Here is a 17,754-nt window from a genome sequence, read left to right on the forward strand (position 1 = left end):
TAGCGCCACTCACGTGACCGGCCGCCTCTCTCCTCCTGACTGACATCAGTGGGGAATTCTCGGTCCCTCCTGATGTAGCTGTCAGATATCGAGAGAGAGGAGAGGCGTGGTCATGTGAGTGGCAAGCGGCGCTAGGAAATAAGGTACAGAACGGCATTTCGTTAATACAACATATACATTGGAGACATAGCATTATGGAAGACAGGGGATTACCAGAAAATTATTTGAGCAGGAGGGGAGGGGCGGGCACTGACACAGCTGATAGGCAGGGAAGGAGAAGACAGAGGAGAGCTGCAGATGATGGAGGCATGTAAACTGGTATTCTCTACCTGGGACACAGGTCCTGGAATACCTATGGGTGCAGCGACCACTCACCATGGTCAAGAAGGTGCCATCTGAGAAAATGAGTTAATTGTCTATGCCAGGAATGTAGCATGAATTTCTGCCCAAGTCAGAATACACTGTAATTCCCTTGCCGCAGCGTCGCTTTTCCTCCTCCCCGATAGTTGGTGTACTCCTCCCTGATAGTTGGTGTATGTCACCGCTGTGGTGTTATTTGGCTGGATCCAAAGTGGATGGTCCTCTAACAGGTCAAACTCTGAAGGAACAGCTGAATTTGTGATTCCTCCTGACAAGACAAGGTGCCTAGGACTCACCCAAGCCTGTCAGACTGCCATCCTTCGTTAGGATCCTCTAGTCTCCAAACTGCGGCCATGTGGCCCTCTGGTAGCTTTTATCCGGCCCTTAGGGCACTATTCCTTCCACTGAGATAAGGCACTATTCCTCCCACTGACACCAACAATGGGGAATTATTTATTTTATGGATACCAATGATGGGATACTATTCCTCCTACTAATACTACTAATAGGAGCACTACTCCTCCTATTGACCACAAACCCTGAGGCCATATTTATTCTCACTGGTGATGGGCCCGTAACATTTTCTGCCCCTGCTGGCCACAATCCGGCTCCCCTCAAGTCTGAAGGAAAATAAACTGGCCCTTTGTTTGAAAAGTTTGGAGACCCCTGCTCTAGAACATGGGGAGAAACAGCTTCCTAGTCTCAAACACTGAATTCTGGAGCCACTAAGACTGACTCTGGACATCAGCTAGATCAGTTTGTCCAGAGACAGAACCGACTTGTGTTTCAAATGTCTGGACGTCACCGGTGCACGTACATGTTCCATTCCTTCAGAGATGTGTGTTGTGGCCGAGACTCCCGTGTGCATGCGTGGGACTGACGTCATCATGGCTCTGCCAGTCAGAAGGCCAGAGCCCACCAACCCAGAAGGAAGACCGGATGAAGATGGAAGCCCCTGCAGCTTAGTTTTAAGCGAAGTCTTTCATGCAATGCAAATTTATTTATATATATATATTTTTAATATTATCCACCTATCTATATACATATATGTATATGATAGAAACTTTAGTGGGGGCCTTTGTTTTTGTTATATGAAAGCCTCCCAAACAAAGGATTTCCAGTTCTCCTTTTCATGTTTGCACAGTTTTAGCTATATGGGTGTAATAAAATGTATTATCCACGAAATAAAAATAAATAAATAATAATTAAAAAAAAAAAAAAAAAGTAAAGTTATATGCCAGCTCTTGTGTACTCACCTTTTCTCTTGGAAGCTGGGTGTTACAGTCTCATTATCTCTAAAAGGCCCTTGAGTCTAAAGAAAAAAAATAAAACTATAATAAAGATGCGTAATAGAGCAACTTGGATTCAGGGCCAGATCACACCTGAATTGCACAGGAGTGTAGTCACATTTCTTTGTGATTCAGCACGGTGTGATTTTCAGCCAATTCATTCGAATAGAACTGGATCGCACTAAAAGTAGAGTATACACTAAACTTTTTTGATCTACTTAACACAATTAAAAATTAACACAGTCTTTCTGCACCATGTTCTGGTGTGAAAGAGCCCTACAGTATGTAAATATTTGGGGTGACAATTTTATTCTTTCTTTTTCTGATGATCAGGCAGATCTAGATGCATGTAAAAGTTTCATCTTCTCTGCAGAGTAAACTAGAAGTAAAACATTTCAGTGTGCTTTTTAAAATTATTTGCATTCAGAGATGCAGAGTTGAGCCAATTTATTTTGAATAAGCTGAATTGCACTAAACTGCATCAAAAGTAGTACATTTACTACTTTAAAAAACGCACTGCATGAGTCAACCATTTATTTTAAATAACACTGCATAGTGTTGTATAGCGTGTGAAATATTTTTAAATTAGGTTGATAGTATTTATTTTAGAGCTGCACGATTTCGGCTAAAATGAGCATCACTATTTTGTTGCTTAGAAGATTCTCTCACGATTCTCGCAGCGTAACATCTTTCTTATTAAAACAAAAAAAAATTGGGCAAACTTTATTGTTTTTTTTATTTTATTCATTGAAGTGTATTGTTTCCCAAAAAATTGCGTTTGAAAGACCGCTGGGCAAATAAAATATTGCAGCAATTGACATTTTATTCCCTAGGGTCTTTTCTAAAATATATATAATGTTTGGGGGGTTCCAAGGAATTTTCTAGTAAAAAATATTGATTCTAAACTTAAGAAACAAGTGTTTAAAGGTTTAGACCCCCTTCACACCACACCGCCCATAGCGTGGGCGGTAAAACGCCGCTATTTTTAACGGCGTTTTACCGCCGGATTTGCGGCGCATTTCGGCCACTAGCGGGGCGCTTTTACCCCCGCTAGTGGCCGAGAAAGGGTTAAAACCACCGTCAATATGCCGCAATAGCGGCGTTTTGCCGGCGGTATTACAGTGCTGCCCCATTGATTTCAATGGGGAGCAACGGTGGAGGAGTGGTAAAAACACCACTCCTTCACCGCTCCAAAGAATCTGCTGGCAAGACTTTTCCCTGATGTCCTGCCAGCACACCGCTGTAGTGTGAAAGCCCTCGGGGCTTTCACACTACAGACAATGGTGCAGCTTTTTTAGGGCGGATTGCAGGCGCTATTTCTAACGCTATAGCGCCTGCAAAACAAAAAACTAACAAAAATATCGCGCTTGGGGTAAAACCTAAAAGCTGCAACTAAAAACCATCAAATATCAACTATGGATCAAATCAAAAAAATGTGTAAAGTTGCGCTGAATATACGTGAAATCTATAGTGTAAAAAGTAATGAAATCCAATATAGATTATACATAAAACATGAGTCAAAAAAATACACCATGTAAAATGAAAGTTACCTTAAATGCATCATTTCCAGAATGAGATTTATCTTCATAATATTTCAGTTGCGCTTTCAATTTTTTAACTGGAAGAAAAAAAACATTTTGAATAAATATGTGAACTAATGTTGCGGTTACCATTTCTAGCTTTAAAGGGCTAGAGCCATGGGTTATAGGCTGGTACCTTCAGGTGTTTGGACACTGGCAAAGCTTTTGAGAACATGCCCACTGGGCATCCCCCTATAACCCTAACCCATTCGATGAGCCTTTCGTTTTTTAGCAAGCAGTGCAGAGTACCACAGGGAAGGGTAGCCTGTGTCCCGTACTGTACTCGAAGGTATGGAATTTACAGCTAGTGAAAATTTCCTTTAGTTTAGTCCTACAGTACAGGACACTGGCATGATATTCATTATCCCAAACGATGGATAAAGAAGGATAGACAGCAAGGAAAACAGAACTGTCCCAAGAGGCCCAACAATAACAAAGGTCGACAAACCTAACTCTGCAAGAACCTTGCTGGCGAAAGCTGCGTTTACAGAAAATTGTATGTCCAACTAGTAGAACTATAAAAAGATATAAACCAAGGAACAGGTGGCAGACTTACAAAGCTGGGCAAAATGGCTTCTTGTTGGAATTCTCAGGAATCTCCTACTGACTCGATAGGAGCGAGCACACATTAGTGCAGGAGGTGCTTTTTCCATTAAGATGTAAGTGCTTGAGATTAGTTGTCTTATCCCTCTTGTGATGCTGGACCTTGAAGAATGTCAATTGCGACGTCCTGAGGGTAGGATGAATAGCAAGTATATCGTCCTGATACAAGCTGTAGACTCCAGGTTTTCCTGGTTTTTAACAATGTAGGAATGACAGACTAAAAGACCCCTTTGTCCCTTAAGGCGGAGCTCCACCAAAAAGTAGAACTTCCTCTTATCTGCTTCCTACCCCCTCCGATGCCACATTTGGCGCCTTTTGGGGGGGTACCCATTTTTTGACAGGTACCCTTCCCCACTTTTGGGAGACTGTTGCGCCGTCCCTCTGAATTCTTGCCTCCCTCCTCCTAGCTCCACCGGCGGGCCAATTAGTAAGTGCAGCGCACTTCGCGTATAAACAGTAAGGAACCGGCTGTGAAGCCGAAAGGCTTCACTGCCGGTTTCCCGTGCGATGAATGGTGGCGGCATCACCCAACAGCCAATCCGAAAATTGGCTGGAGTGTCGACATCGTGAGCTCCCTGGACAGGTAACTGTCCATATATTAAAAGTCAGGAGCTACGGTATTTGTAGCTGCTGAATACATTTTTTTTTTCCCCAGGCGGAACACCGCTTTAAGTCTTGGGCTTCAACAGCCATGCTATTAAAGCCAGTGAATGAGAAGCAGGAAGACAACAGGTGCCTTAAGACAACAGGTTTGTCCTGTTTGGGAGCGGCCAGGGTCATCTCCTATAAGTCTAAATATGTCTGTGTACCAGGTTCTTATGCGCCTGTTTGGTGCAATAGAACTCAGCGGCTTCTACTGTGGCTCTATTTTGCAGAGCAGTCAAGGCTCAATTTGCACTGGAGGAAAGGCATAAACGAACCTAAATGGAGTCCTGGGAATGATCAGTTATCCACTGCCAGTGCTAGAAGAGCCTTGGTCCTAGCCAAAAACCCTGGTAACTTGTTATTAAAGAATATGTTAACCCAACATTTCATATTACTGATATGCGTCTGTTGTACCATGTACTTGTGCTAAAAAAGTATCCCGTTCTCTTTCTGTTGCTTCTTTTGTGTGAAATACCTGCCGATTCTGCCAGTCCCCCTGCTTTTCTTGTCAAACTGATCACGCTAGGAATGAGAACACACCCTTCCCAGCATGGTCAGTTGTTTAGCCCTGGAAGGAAGAGAGGAAAGATCCCTGGTGCCGCACATCCACAGAGCCCTATGGTGGTATGAGAGAGACAAACTCAGCCTGGGCTCCCACCAGGCCACTGCATTTCACTCCGCCCTCCCCCCAGAGCTTAGTCATGGCTCTGTGTATGTGCGACATCAGGATCTTGCCTCTCTTCCTTCCAGTGACTATAGATGCTAGGACAAGGTCCATCCCTTGCTGGTACTCTTGCAGTGGTTGCAGCATCACCCACACTACTGCCCATAGTGAACGAGACTGAGCATCAAGGTTTTATCAAGGCTGTGCTTATCCAGGGTGCACTGCTTCCATTAAATCCAAAAAAAAAAAAAAAGAGGGTAGTGGAGTTATTGCCAGTGTCCAATCACCTGAAGGCACAACCCTATAACCCAGGGTCTATGATCACCAAGCCTGTGTCCTGTACTGTACGATTAAAGTGGACCTTTAGTCAGAAAATTAAGTCCTGCTAGATCACTTCACGTTGGCGACTTTTGCAGGTATAGCAATGTAAAACATTAAAAATGAGTGCCTATACTGTTTAAAATCCAATAACATAAACACACACACACACACACACACACACACACACACGTGTTCTGCACATGCTCAGTTGCTCTTTATTTTTCAGCGCTGTGCCAAAAATCAGAACCACCAGAGGACGATCTGTTGACTGCCTAAGGAATTACTGCTACTCAGGGGCTCTGGGCTTCAGAGAAATGGCAGCCTCTGGCAAGAAGAAACAGGAGTAATGCTGGAGACAATTTACAGCATGGTAGCATAATTATTATTGTGGAATGTACAGTACTTTCCTTAGTAAAGAGCATTATTTTTTTATCAGTTCAGTTTGCTATGGGTTCCTCTTTAAGATACAAAAATACAGGTACCTATGATGTCTTTTTTTTATTTTATTATTATTATATATCTCCCCAGGATATGTGGATGGGTACAAAAGATAACCTCAAATTATTTCCCTAATGTTTGCACAGCGAACTACTCATACCTTCATGCACTGGGATGTTTGTTTTTTGTGTGGTCATTACTTGGGGGTGGGTCTGTGCCAAGTATAAGGGGAAAAAAAAAAAAAAAGTTACTGAGGTTTTTCCCATGTCTGGATTGCTGCTCTTTAGGGCATGTTCATAACAACCTGCTCAGTATAAAGCAATGGTGTGTGTTATCTGGGGGTGGTATGATGCGTTTCTACGGCTCCCCACACAAATTTACTTTTTATTAACTTTACTGAAGTGTCAAAAAATGACTCTATATTCAACTTTATGCTCAACAGCACCTTACAACATGCTACGGTGTATTATAGTACATTTTTGTGAATTGCGCGGCTTTAAAATACAGAACTTCTGATTTTTATACAACGTTCCTGTATGGTTATTAACAGGGCACTTAGAAAACAATGGTTTGCGGTATTGCTTGAGGTTGTGTTGATCAATGCTGGTTAACGTAACGCAACTGACTTGGTCTGAATGAGCCCTTGAAGCTAGCGCGAGTCACTACTTTCATAGCTGGAAGGAAGCCAGGAGTACAGAGAAATCTGTACTATCCACTGTGAACAAATGTATGTTTTTTTTTCTTCTGTTGAGAGCAGTGATCCAGATGTGGAATAAACTTCAGCAGAGATACTTTTTATTTATTAACAAAAGACTCTCCATCTTAAGCTCCACTGATATGTAACAAATGTTGCTGAAGAAAAACATACATACAATATAGTAAATGAAAAGCATACAGAATTAGCGTTTAGCCCTGTGAAAGCCACCTTTTGCGCTATAAAATGAGGTCTTTATACGGATTAATAATAATAAGCATAACAAGATGATCTGTAAGCAAAAAAAAAAAAGCTATGCAGTTCTGCCAAGTTAACAAAAGCTAGTAAGCTGGGGAGGAAGCTGTAACCAAGGAGTCTAGACGGCACTGGGAATTATTAGGTTACTGTGAAATCTAGTGACATTCCCCAATCACCTAGCAGCTGTTGTGACAGTTTTACTCCAGGGGCAAAAAAAGACGCCTACCAAAACTTAGCAATGCTAGGTGGCTCAAACGTAATTAGCTTATGAGGCATAAATCTCAAGGGAAAAAGTTTCAAGGGACCTAATTATGTGTGCACAACTGCTCCTTGACATTTGGACCAAATAACAAAATGATCAAACCCAACCATCTGTTACTAAGACAGAGCAGCAGGGCTTCAATGGCAACACCTTTGTTTGTACTATAGCACCTCTCCAACATCAGGACAAAGGAAACAGCGCTGCCACCCTATGTGCCCTCTGTGTAAACCCCCAGGGTTCTTATATTGGCTACCAAAAAGTCTACATTTAGGCAAGAGAAGTCCAACCCACATGGCATTTCTAATACATTTCAATAGGCTTACTGCTGCTTTATCAGTATTATTCTAGCCCTGCGTGCCCCTTTTCATTTGTAATCCTGTGACACTCACCTGAAGGTAGCTGGACTATGGGGATGTAAAAATGGAACCAAAAATTCTTAAAGCCCATCAACAAAGGCTTTGATGGAAACTTGGAGAACCTTAAATGGTTTGTAAAGCTTCGTTTTTTTATTTTCTAAATAGGTTCCTCTAAGCTAGTGCATTGTTGGTTCACTTACCTTTTCCTTCGATTTCCCGTCTAAATGTTTTTTTTCTTTGTCTGAATTTCTCACTTCATGTTTCTCCTCAGTAAACTTCACACCATCTTCTGAGTGGTGGTTATTCAGCCAGAACAGCTTACTGAACAGCTTACTGAGGAGGAACAGGAAGTGAGAAATTCAGACAAAGAAAACAAAAGTAAAAAAACATTTAGAAGGGAAATCGAAGGAAAAGGTAAGTGAACCAACAATGCACTAGCTTAAAAGGAACCTATTTAGAAAATAAAAAAACAAACCTTTACGAGCCCTTTAAACACATAATCAAAAATTTAATATATAGCAGCTTACCAATCATTAGAGGTGGTAGCTGCATTTGTTTTCTTTATTTTCCAGTTCTGTTTTCACCTGGTAATCTAGTAAGCAACACACCTCGTGTATAAGAGTGCCCTCACATTGCAAAATAAAATAGACAAGGCGGCAATGGTGGACAAGGCTGCATAAGGCGGCAATGGTGGACAAGGCTGGATAAGGCTGCAATGGTGGACAAGGCTGCATGACAAGGCTGCAATGGTGGACAAGGCTGCATGACAAGGCTGCAATGGTGGACAAGGCTGCATGACAAGGCTGCAATGGTGGACAAGGCTGCAATGGTGGACAAGGCTGCATGACAAGGCTGCAATGGTGGACAAGGCTGCAATGGTGGACAAGGCTGCAATGGTGGACAAGGCTGCAATGGTGGACAAGGCTGCAATGGTGGACAAGGCTGCAATGGTGGACAAGGCTGCATAAGGCTGTATGACAAGGCTGCAATGGTGGACAAGGCTGCATAAGGCTGTATGACAAGGCTGCAATGGTGGACAAGGCTGCATGACAAGGCTGCAATGGTGGACAGGGCTGCATACGGTTGCAATTGTGGACAAGGCTGCAATGGTGGGCAAGGCTTCATAAGGCTGCAATGGTGGGCAAGGCTTCATAAGGCTGCAATGGTGGGCAAGGCTTCATAAGGCTGCAATGGTGGGCAAGGCTTCATAAGGCTGCAATGGTGGGCAAGGCTGCATAAGGCTGCAATGGTGGACAAGGCTGCATAAGGCTGCAATGGTGGACAAGGCTGCATAAGGCTGCAATGGTGGACAAGGCTGCATAAGGCTGCAATGGTGGACAAGGCTGCATAAGGCTGCAATGGTGGACAAGGCTGCATAAGGCTGCAATGGTGGACAAGGCTGCATAAGGCTGCAATGGTGGACAAGGCTGCATAAGGCTGCAATGGTGGACAAGGCTGCATAAGGCTGCAATGGTGGACGAGGCTGCATAAGGCTGCAATGGTGGACGAGGCTGCATAAGGCTGCAATGGTGGACAAGGCTGCATAAGGCTGCAATGGTGGACGAGGCTGCATAAGGCTGCATGACAAGGCTGCAATGGTGGACAAGGCTGCAGATGACACTGACAAGGCTGCAGATGGACACTGATGGGCATATAAATGTAATTTTTTTTTCCCTTAAACTTTCCTCCTAAAAGGTTTTTTCCTTAAAATTCTCTCCTAAACTTGGGGTGCGTGTTATACGCCGATAACTACGGAACATACTTCAATAGAATTCACTATTCTGCCTCCCATTTCACTAGGAAATACTAGGGCTACAAGTAATAGAGGGCTCATCCAACTGTGTCCCCTGAGGGCAGTCGGATCATACCTGCATGCCTGACTGTTTTCTAATATCTGTGACCAGCTTAAAGTGGAAGTTTACCCATAACAACTCGATAAAAGAATGTTCTTTAGCGAGGAACAAAAACATTCCACATTAAATATTTAGTCTACCAAAATGAGTGTGCTTTAAATTGCCTCCAGCTTTGCTCCTGTTCCTTGCTGAAAATTGCCATTTTGTTAAAGCTCAGAGCCCCTGAACAGCAGTAAATCTTTGGGCTGTCGGAAAGATCGGCCTCTACAAATTAAGCACAGTGTCTAAAAATTTAGAGCAACTGAGCATGTGCAGAGAAGGGTGAGATGGTGTGCAACTGGATTTGAAACAGTATAGGCACTAATTTTTAATGTTTTACATTGCAATACCTGCAAAAGGGGCCAGCCTGAAGTGATTCAGCAGGACTTAATTACACTTTAATGAACACAGAAAGCACCATTTTACATTTACACATATATAGTCATTCTCCCTATGAACAAATCAATAACTGAATACAGTTGCCAACAATTTCTTACCTTGATCTCGAAGAAACTCTGTTTCTACAGCTGCCATTTTGGACCGTCTTTAGCTGCAGCAGTGCGGACCTGATAAATCAATACATAAATAATAGAGTTGAGACAAATTTCATTTTTGTAATTATTAATAATGCAGTCATTCAATGAGTTAAATGGCTAGTCATTACATAATTGATGATTTGAAAAATGTTCCAAGATTGATTACTAATAAATAGCCTACAACATGTTTTTATATACTGTTAGCAAGGGATGAATACATTAACACCTTGCCTTCCATTTCAAATATTACTTTAAAATTCAGGTTGGGTGTGGCATGTTCTCAGCAAGTGATATTGATATTAAAAGATAATAAAAAAATTAAAAAATAAAAATACACGTAATACTTACCTGCTCTGTGTAATGGTTTTGCACAGAGCAGGCTCGATCCTTCCCTTCTCAGGTCCCCCGCCAGTGCTCCTGGCTCTTCCTCCTCTATGAGTGTCCTCATAGCAAGTGGCTTGCTATGGGGGCACTCGTGTGCTCACTCTGTCCATAAGACACACAAAATGGGGCTCAGCTCCGCCCCCCACTAGCTGTGATTGACAACAATGGCTCCCCCTGCTGTCTCAGCCAATGAGCTGGCAGAGATCGCATAGAATGCATGAAGGTAAAAAACCTTCATGCATTTAGGCCTCATGTACACTGCTGCTGGTAAACGGACGTTTAGGAGCAGTTGGGTATTTTTTTCAGCTGCCCCTGTGTCCTCTGTTATCTTATCAGTACATGTACACAGGGCCGTTTATAGTCATTTCTAGGCAGTTGAGTTTAGAAGAGTTTATTGGAAAGCAAAAAAAAATAAATAATGCTTTTTGGACAGATGTTCAGAGGCATTTGAAATGGCAAAAGTTTACAGGCATTTTTAATTTTGGAATATTTGAAGAAGAAAAAAAGCTTCTAAAAAACGCAAAACGTGTCTAAATGTGGTATGCAAATGCAGCAAAATGGACGTTTTTAAACGTCGGTTACTATCTGTCAAGTTAAATCGTTCAGGAGAGGTTGTAAAGTGTCCTGTGTACATTAAGCCTTATGCTATGTACACACGATCGGACTATCTGGCGGACTTAGTCTGGCGGACAAACCGCCTGACTTTGCAGCGGATGTCCACCAGACTTTCCGAACGAGCGGACCTGCCCATACACGACCAGAGAGTCCCAACATCCTCCGGGACTGCGACATCATAAGGGGGCGGGGGTCACCATGTGACATCACCCGGTGACCCCGCCCCTTGTCCCTATATAAGTTGCCGCACAACCCGTCTCTGTCATTGCGGCCAGAGAGAGCGTCGAGTCAACATCTCAAGGGAGAAGAGGAGAAGAAAGCGACAGAAGATCGGGCCAACGCTAGTAAAAGAGCTGGAAGAAGAAAGCGGAGGCCCGGCAAGAAGAACCGAAGAGGGGGACAAGACGGCGGCGGCAACAGAAGACCAGGCCACCGCTAGTAAAAGAGCTATAAGAAGATAGCGGAGGCAAGAAGAACCGAAGAGGGGGACAAGAACCCGAAGAGAGGGACAAGACCCCTGAAGTCCGAAGAAGACCCCCGGACGGCAGCGGCGATGAAGAAGAAAGCTGGGCTCATCCGCTAGTAAAAGAGCTAGTAGAAGAGCAGAAGATAGCGGAGGAGTCCGGTGAGAAGACCCCCCCCCCCCCCCCCCAAGATGGAAGACCACCGGAGCTGTCTAATAAATTATTTGAAAACTTGTGTTGCATTTTTTTTTTTATTTACACTTTTTTCCTCAGGCGAATGGGTAGGGGTACATGGTACCCCATACTCATTCACATAGGGTGGGGGGGATCCGATAAAAGCGTCAATTTTGAAAAAAAAAAAAAAAACGCATTATTTGTTTACTTTTTGCTATAATAAATATATCAAAAAACATTTTTTCCTCAGTTTAAGTCAATATGTATTCTTCTACATATTTTTGGTAAAAAATAAATAAAAATAATAATAACAAAAAAAAATTTGCAATAAGTGTATATTGATTGGTTTGTGCAAAAGTTATAGCGCCTACAAAATAGGGGATCATTTTATAGCATTTTTATTTGAATTTTTATTAGTAATGGCGGCAATCTGCGATTTTTATTAGGATTGCAACATTATGTCGGACACTCTTGACACCATTTTGGGACCAGTCATTTATACAGAGATCAGTGCTATAAAACACTGGCAGTGAAGGGATTAACCACTAGGGGGCGATGAAGGGGTTAAGCGTGTCCTAGGGAGTGATTCTAACTGGGGGGGGTGGACTTCAAGTCACATGACAGAGATCACTGCTCCCGATGACAGGAAGCAGTGATCTCTGTTATGACACAAGCCAGAACGGGAAATGCCTTGGTTACATAGGCACTTCCCCGTTCTTAGGCTCTGTGACATGACTGCTGATTGACACGATTGCCACGGGCACGCTCACGCTGTACACGGCGGTGTGCCCGCCAGTTATCCACGCCTCTTAAAGGGGACATACAGGTACGCCCATTTGCCCACCACTGCCATTGTGCCGACGTGTATCGGCGTGCAGCAGTCCGCAAGTGGTTAAAGTGTAACTGAAGTGATTTTTTTTTCCTTCTTCCACTATAACAAAACAGGGAGTGAGAGAGGAAATCCTTCCAAAGTGAGGCAATCCTAGGGTGTCACCAGAACTAGTGTGCCCATTGGATGATTTCCCCCCTGTTACTGTTCCGATGTCAACCCAAAATTTGGGATTCTCTTTTACTTTAATTTTCGATGACAAGGGTAAACAGATAGAGAGGGTGAATGTCCCTAACATGGGCACAGCAACAAAAACTGACAGGTGGGGGCGAGCAGTGTAACCCTGTAGATTACACCAGTGCTCGACAAAACCCGGGCGCCAGGTCGCATTTGCGAATAGAATCAGTGACCTGGCGCCTGGGGCAGCATAGCTGGGGGTATCCTGTCTCCGTGGACCCCCCCCGGCGCGATCGCAGGCGGCCGGTAATTGAGCCCCCGGCTTTGAGGCCTTTTGTGATCCTATGGTTCCTTCTGGAATCTGGCGCCCTCTTGTGGTGGCCATTGGAATTACAACCAACAATGCTAATGGGATTGCCTGCCAGTCTTTCTCCTTCCCTTTACTTAGAACCCCTAAACAATATATATATATATAATTTTATTTTATATTTATTCTAACACCCTAGAGAGTAAAATGGTGGTCGTTGCAATACTGTCTGTCACACCGTATTTGCACAGCGGACTTACAAGCGCACTTTTTTTGGGGAAAAATAATTTATTTAATAAAAAAACAATAAGACAACAGTAAAGTTAGCCCAATTTTTTGTGAAAGATAATGTTACGCCGAGTAAATCGATACCCAACATGTCACGCTTAAAAATAAACTTTTACCCTTTAAAATCTCCATAGGCGACGTTTAAAATTTTTTACAGGTTGCACCTTTTGAATTACAGAGGAGGTCTGGGGCTAGAATTATTGCTCTTACTCTACCGATCGCAGCGATATCTCACATGTGTGGTTTGAACACCGCTTTCATATATGCGTTCGCTTCTGCACGCAAGCTTGGCGGGACAGGGCGCATTTAAAAAAAAAATTTTTTCTTATTTTAACTTTTATTTTTATTTTTTTCACTGTTCTTTTAAAACAAAAATGTGTGTCACTTTTATTCCTATTACAAGGAATGTAAAAATCCCTTGTAATAGAAAAAAGCATGACGGGTCCTCTTATATATGAGATCTGGGGTCAGAGAGACCTCACATCTCATATTTACACAAAAATGCAATTTAAAAAAAATTTGTCATTTGAAAAAAATAAAACAAATAAAATGTCCCTCTAAGAGCTATGAGCAATGACTTGGAGACAGGTGGGGGGCTGGGGGCTATCTTCCCCTCACTCGTCTCCATGTCAGGCCAGGGACAGGTCCAGATCGTCGTCACGGACCTGGCTCCTAACTTTTTTAGCTGGCTCCTAGATTCCAAGCAAATTTGTCAACCCCTGGATTACACCTACCTCTAATGCTGCCATACTGTCACTGTCATTGTATGCTGTAAATACAGTAAACCTCTAAAGAGAATGTCAATACACATATTGCAGAGCAGCGTTTAAGATTGGGAATCATATGAGAGCAAACTAGTAGGAGCCCAAGTCCTACATCAGACCTTGGCGAACCTTCCAAAATGAAGACGCTCGCTGTTCTCACTGACAAAGGTAACCATGTATACAGGTTGCAAACCCCAACCACCCCACCCTTTTCCCAACACTAAACCAGCCTTATATATAAAATCACCAACATTGCTAACTGCCACATTTGCTTGTGTCCTCCGCCATACTGTCAAACCATTAAATGGCTGGTGTCATAACTGATCACATGTGCAGTACCATGGCAGTTGCAGATCAAACAGAAGCAGCTTCCTTGGCTGTAAAGGATAGGATGGTTTAATTCTGCTTTAAGGCTGTCAGCAGATTGTCCTCCACAAATTCCAGAGCCTAAAAATAGAGAGCAACTGAGCATGTGCAGAGCAGAGTGAAACAGTGTATTACTACTGGATTTTAAACAGTATAGACACATTTTTAATGTTTTAAATAGCTTTACCAGAAAAAAGGGGGCCAGCCTGGTGTGATCCAGCGGAATTTAAAGTGGATGTAAACCCTCACATATACCAAGTGAAGTTACTGGCCTCAGGTGATACACAGAGATGAAACAAATCCTCCTAAATAAGTTAGACAGACAGGTACATCTACACATGTCTTTACCTTACATCCAAAGTGCAGAATTTACACAGGATCTTTCAGCTCTGAAAAGCAGAGGGCGGAGAGCTGAAGTTACATCAGTGAGGAGAGCTCTGAAAGCTGATAGGAGGGAAGAGGCACACCCCCCTTGCACACGAGACATAACTGTGGCTGTCAATCTTCTGGAGCCCACCCTCACCATTTTTCATTTGGTGTCAAGAAAACTTGTAAGAAGTGACTCATGCAGATAGCAGAGGAACGAAGCAGCAGACAGAAATGGCACTTAGTGTTCAGAATTGAGACAAGTATACACTATGGAGGGATATGCTTGGTTCATATTTCACGTCCAAAGTTTACAACCACTTTCATTTTCTGACTAAAATCCCACTTTAAGCACTGACAAAAAAAAACCTGGAAGCTGATTGGTTTCTATGCAAAGCTGCACCAGATTTTGCACTTTCCAAATTTAGTAAATCAACCCCATATATTTGCTTTATAAAAAGATGTAATCTACAGTCATTGTACAGTACTCCAAAGCATGTATTTATCTAATTAAAAGAAGTATGGGAATAATGAAAAAATAAACATCCATACTCACCTGGATGGCTGCAGCATTGATCTGGCTCTACACTGAGAACTAAGCAAAGACCACTGATCGCTCAGTTCTCAGGTCTGCTCTGAGCACAAAGCAGTAACTGGCAATCACTGCTCTCTGCTCTGCCACTCCAGTACTCACTGGTGCGCCAGCTGTAGAGAGGGTGGGGCAGCTGGCTCAGGCTCTCAGGCATCTGGGTGGATCCCAACATTATTGTCAGGATCCCTGCAGAGGCTGGACCTACTCCATGAAGTCAGCTGACAGCAGATTTTAGCTTGCTATTGGCTGAATATTGGTCGCAAGGAGCCAGAACTAAGTGCACGCCTGTGATCCGCAGAAGTATGGCCAGAAGAACTTTGGCCCTACATCTCCTTCAAAGCAAGCAAAAAAAGTATTTTCTCCTTTACATGTGTATTTAAAACATTGAAAACACTGTACATAACATAACCTTTAAAGTGTTACTAAACCCACAACAGTAAAACCAGTCTGTATATGCAGCATAGCATGTTAGTTATACTCACTGTGGAACTTAAAGCGGCTTTCCACCCAAAAGTGCCTAGTTAGTAGTGCGCGCTTGGCTGTGAGGCCACAAGCTGTCAGGGCCGGGTGCCCACAGTTTCAATGGAGGTGGCGCGGAGAGGAGGGGTAGAGGAGTGAGGCTCTGTGCGGCCACATCGCTGGACTGTGGGACAGTTGAGTGTCTGTTAATTAAAAGTCAGCAACTACACTTTTTGTAGCTGCTGACTTTTAAGGAAAAAAGCTTGGAGCTCCGCTGTAAGGGGTTAATCCTCTGCATTGTGTAAAAAAGGCTGTTTTATCCTGTATGCACAGATCCTCCCCTCCCTGCACTGTCTATCTGGGGAAGGCCAGCTAACACAGGCAGAGTAGCCTACCTGCACATGCTCAGTTGTGTCTTTTATGCTGGAGAGAACAGTTTTTTGTTCTCAGAGATAGCCAGGTCACATGTTATTGACATCACATGGGTGTGTATACAGGCTACAGTGAAAATCTCCACCTTCCTGAACTCTCAGCACTGGAGAAACTGTGCAGTTTATGATGTAATCATGGTATACAGATCATCCAAAAAGGGATATAGCTGCAGTATTTTAATGTATTAAATGGATTTAATGGATTAACTATTTTCATGTAACTGGGTTTAGTAAGGGTCCTTTCACATGGGGCAGATCAGTGATGATCCGCCCTGTGGATATCCGCTTGCTCATCGGGGGATCACTCCATCAATCCCCGCTGAGCAGGCAGAGGACAGGTCCATCTCTGCACAAAAACTGACAGGCGGACGTGAACGGAGCAGTAGTGTGAAAGAGGGCTAACACTTTAAAAAAGGTACATTTCAGTATTCATAGACTGCCCAGTCAGTTCTCTCTTGTCAGAGTGATTGAATATATAGTGAATACCTTCTAGTTCCCAAATGTATGCTCTTCACAAGTATGCATTGCTGCAATTCTAAACAAACTAGTTCCAAATACTCATGGAAATCAGTTCATTAGATTTATGCATTTACGGTATGCTCTTTTTGCCAGAAAACTGATTGCCTGCAAATAGAAACTGACACAGTCCCCACCTCTGTCCCAATGACAGAATAAAACCCGATGTTACCTTTGCATAAACAAACTCATCCGTAAAGAATACATGCAATAAAGAGAGAGCAAACACAAACCTACCTCTAAACGTGGAAGGTAGGCCTGAGCAGTTTCAGACTATTTCTATATAGATTTCACAATATAATGTACCACTAGGCACAAAAATATTATAGTGTCTTAATATGTGTGTGAAGATTGAGCGAGTGAACTGCCCCCTCTTCCCCCCAATCCCCGGCTACACAAATCCATCATGTGTCTACTAATGATCCCATGGTTGGAGAATATATACTATCCTGGCTTCTGGACAAGACCAACAATTACTGCACTGTGGAATGTTGGGATGAGGGGCATTGCCATTTTCCTGTACCCTGAAAAGAGGCTTGGGGGTCAGGCTCAGAGAGGCTTCATGAGTTGTAAAGCTGTGTACTATGGCACTGACACAATGTTTTCCCCATAACAGGCTTTTATTGGTGTACACACAGGCATCAAAGTACACTCCAGGGATCAGACACACTGCTTCACAGCACAGTACAGACCCTCTCAAAAAGGCTACTTAGCAAGGCATAGGGAAGCGAGCACTACTCTTTCCACAATGCAATGCTGGTTTGCCTATAGCCAAGATTAGGGATGGTCATTTGGGGGCAGAGTAAAGACGTGCCTAAGCCATGAGTATACCAACTCTCAGAAAGTTGGTACTCATGTGGCATATCTGGGGGGCTTAAATAACACTTAGAAGTGGCCTGCAGACATAACTATGGTATGCGTTTGCACCGTATAGTACCTACTGTTCATAGAGTATTGTCTTACAGGCAGTCTAGTTCAGCCTCTCTCAACCTGTTCAACACAGAGGAACCCCTGAAATAGCTTTCCGGTCTCAGGGAACCTGTGCTAATAATTACTGCATCTACAACTCAAGATACATTAGTGTGATGTCAGTGGGAAGAATGCTCCTTACACTGGGGGTGTAA

At 43.2% G+C, this 17,754-nt stretch overlaps 1 protein-coding gene across 1 annotated transcript in view; it reads right to left on the reverse strand.

Annotated features, from left to right (window-relative positions):
• SCLT1 (sodium channel and clathrin linker 1) overlaps window positions 1-17,754 on the reverse strand; it is a 250,067-nt gene that overhangs the window by 201,358 nt on the left and 30,955 nt on the right. Inside the window, 4 exon segments of the mRNA XM_077476898.1 lie at window positions 1,617-1,672; window positions 3,200-3,267; window positions 9,860-9,906; window positions 9,908-9,928. Of these exon segments, the coding sequence (XP_077333024.1) occupies window positions 1,617-1,672; window positions 3,200-3,267; window positions 9,860-9,906; window positions 9,908-9,928 (192 nt within the window).

This window comes from Lithobates pipiens, unplaced genomic scaffold (genome assembly GCF_037356315.1).
Source record: "Lithobates pipiens isolate NorthernLeopardFrog02 unplaced genomic scaffold, aLitPip1_a1.2 Scaffold_13, whole genome shotgun sequence".
In the NCBI taxonomy this organism is placed as follows: domain Eukaryota; kingdom Metazoa; phylum Chordata; class Amphibia; order Anura; family Ranidae; genus Lithobates; species Lithobates pipiens.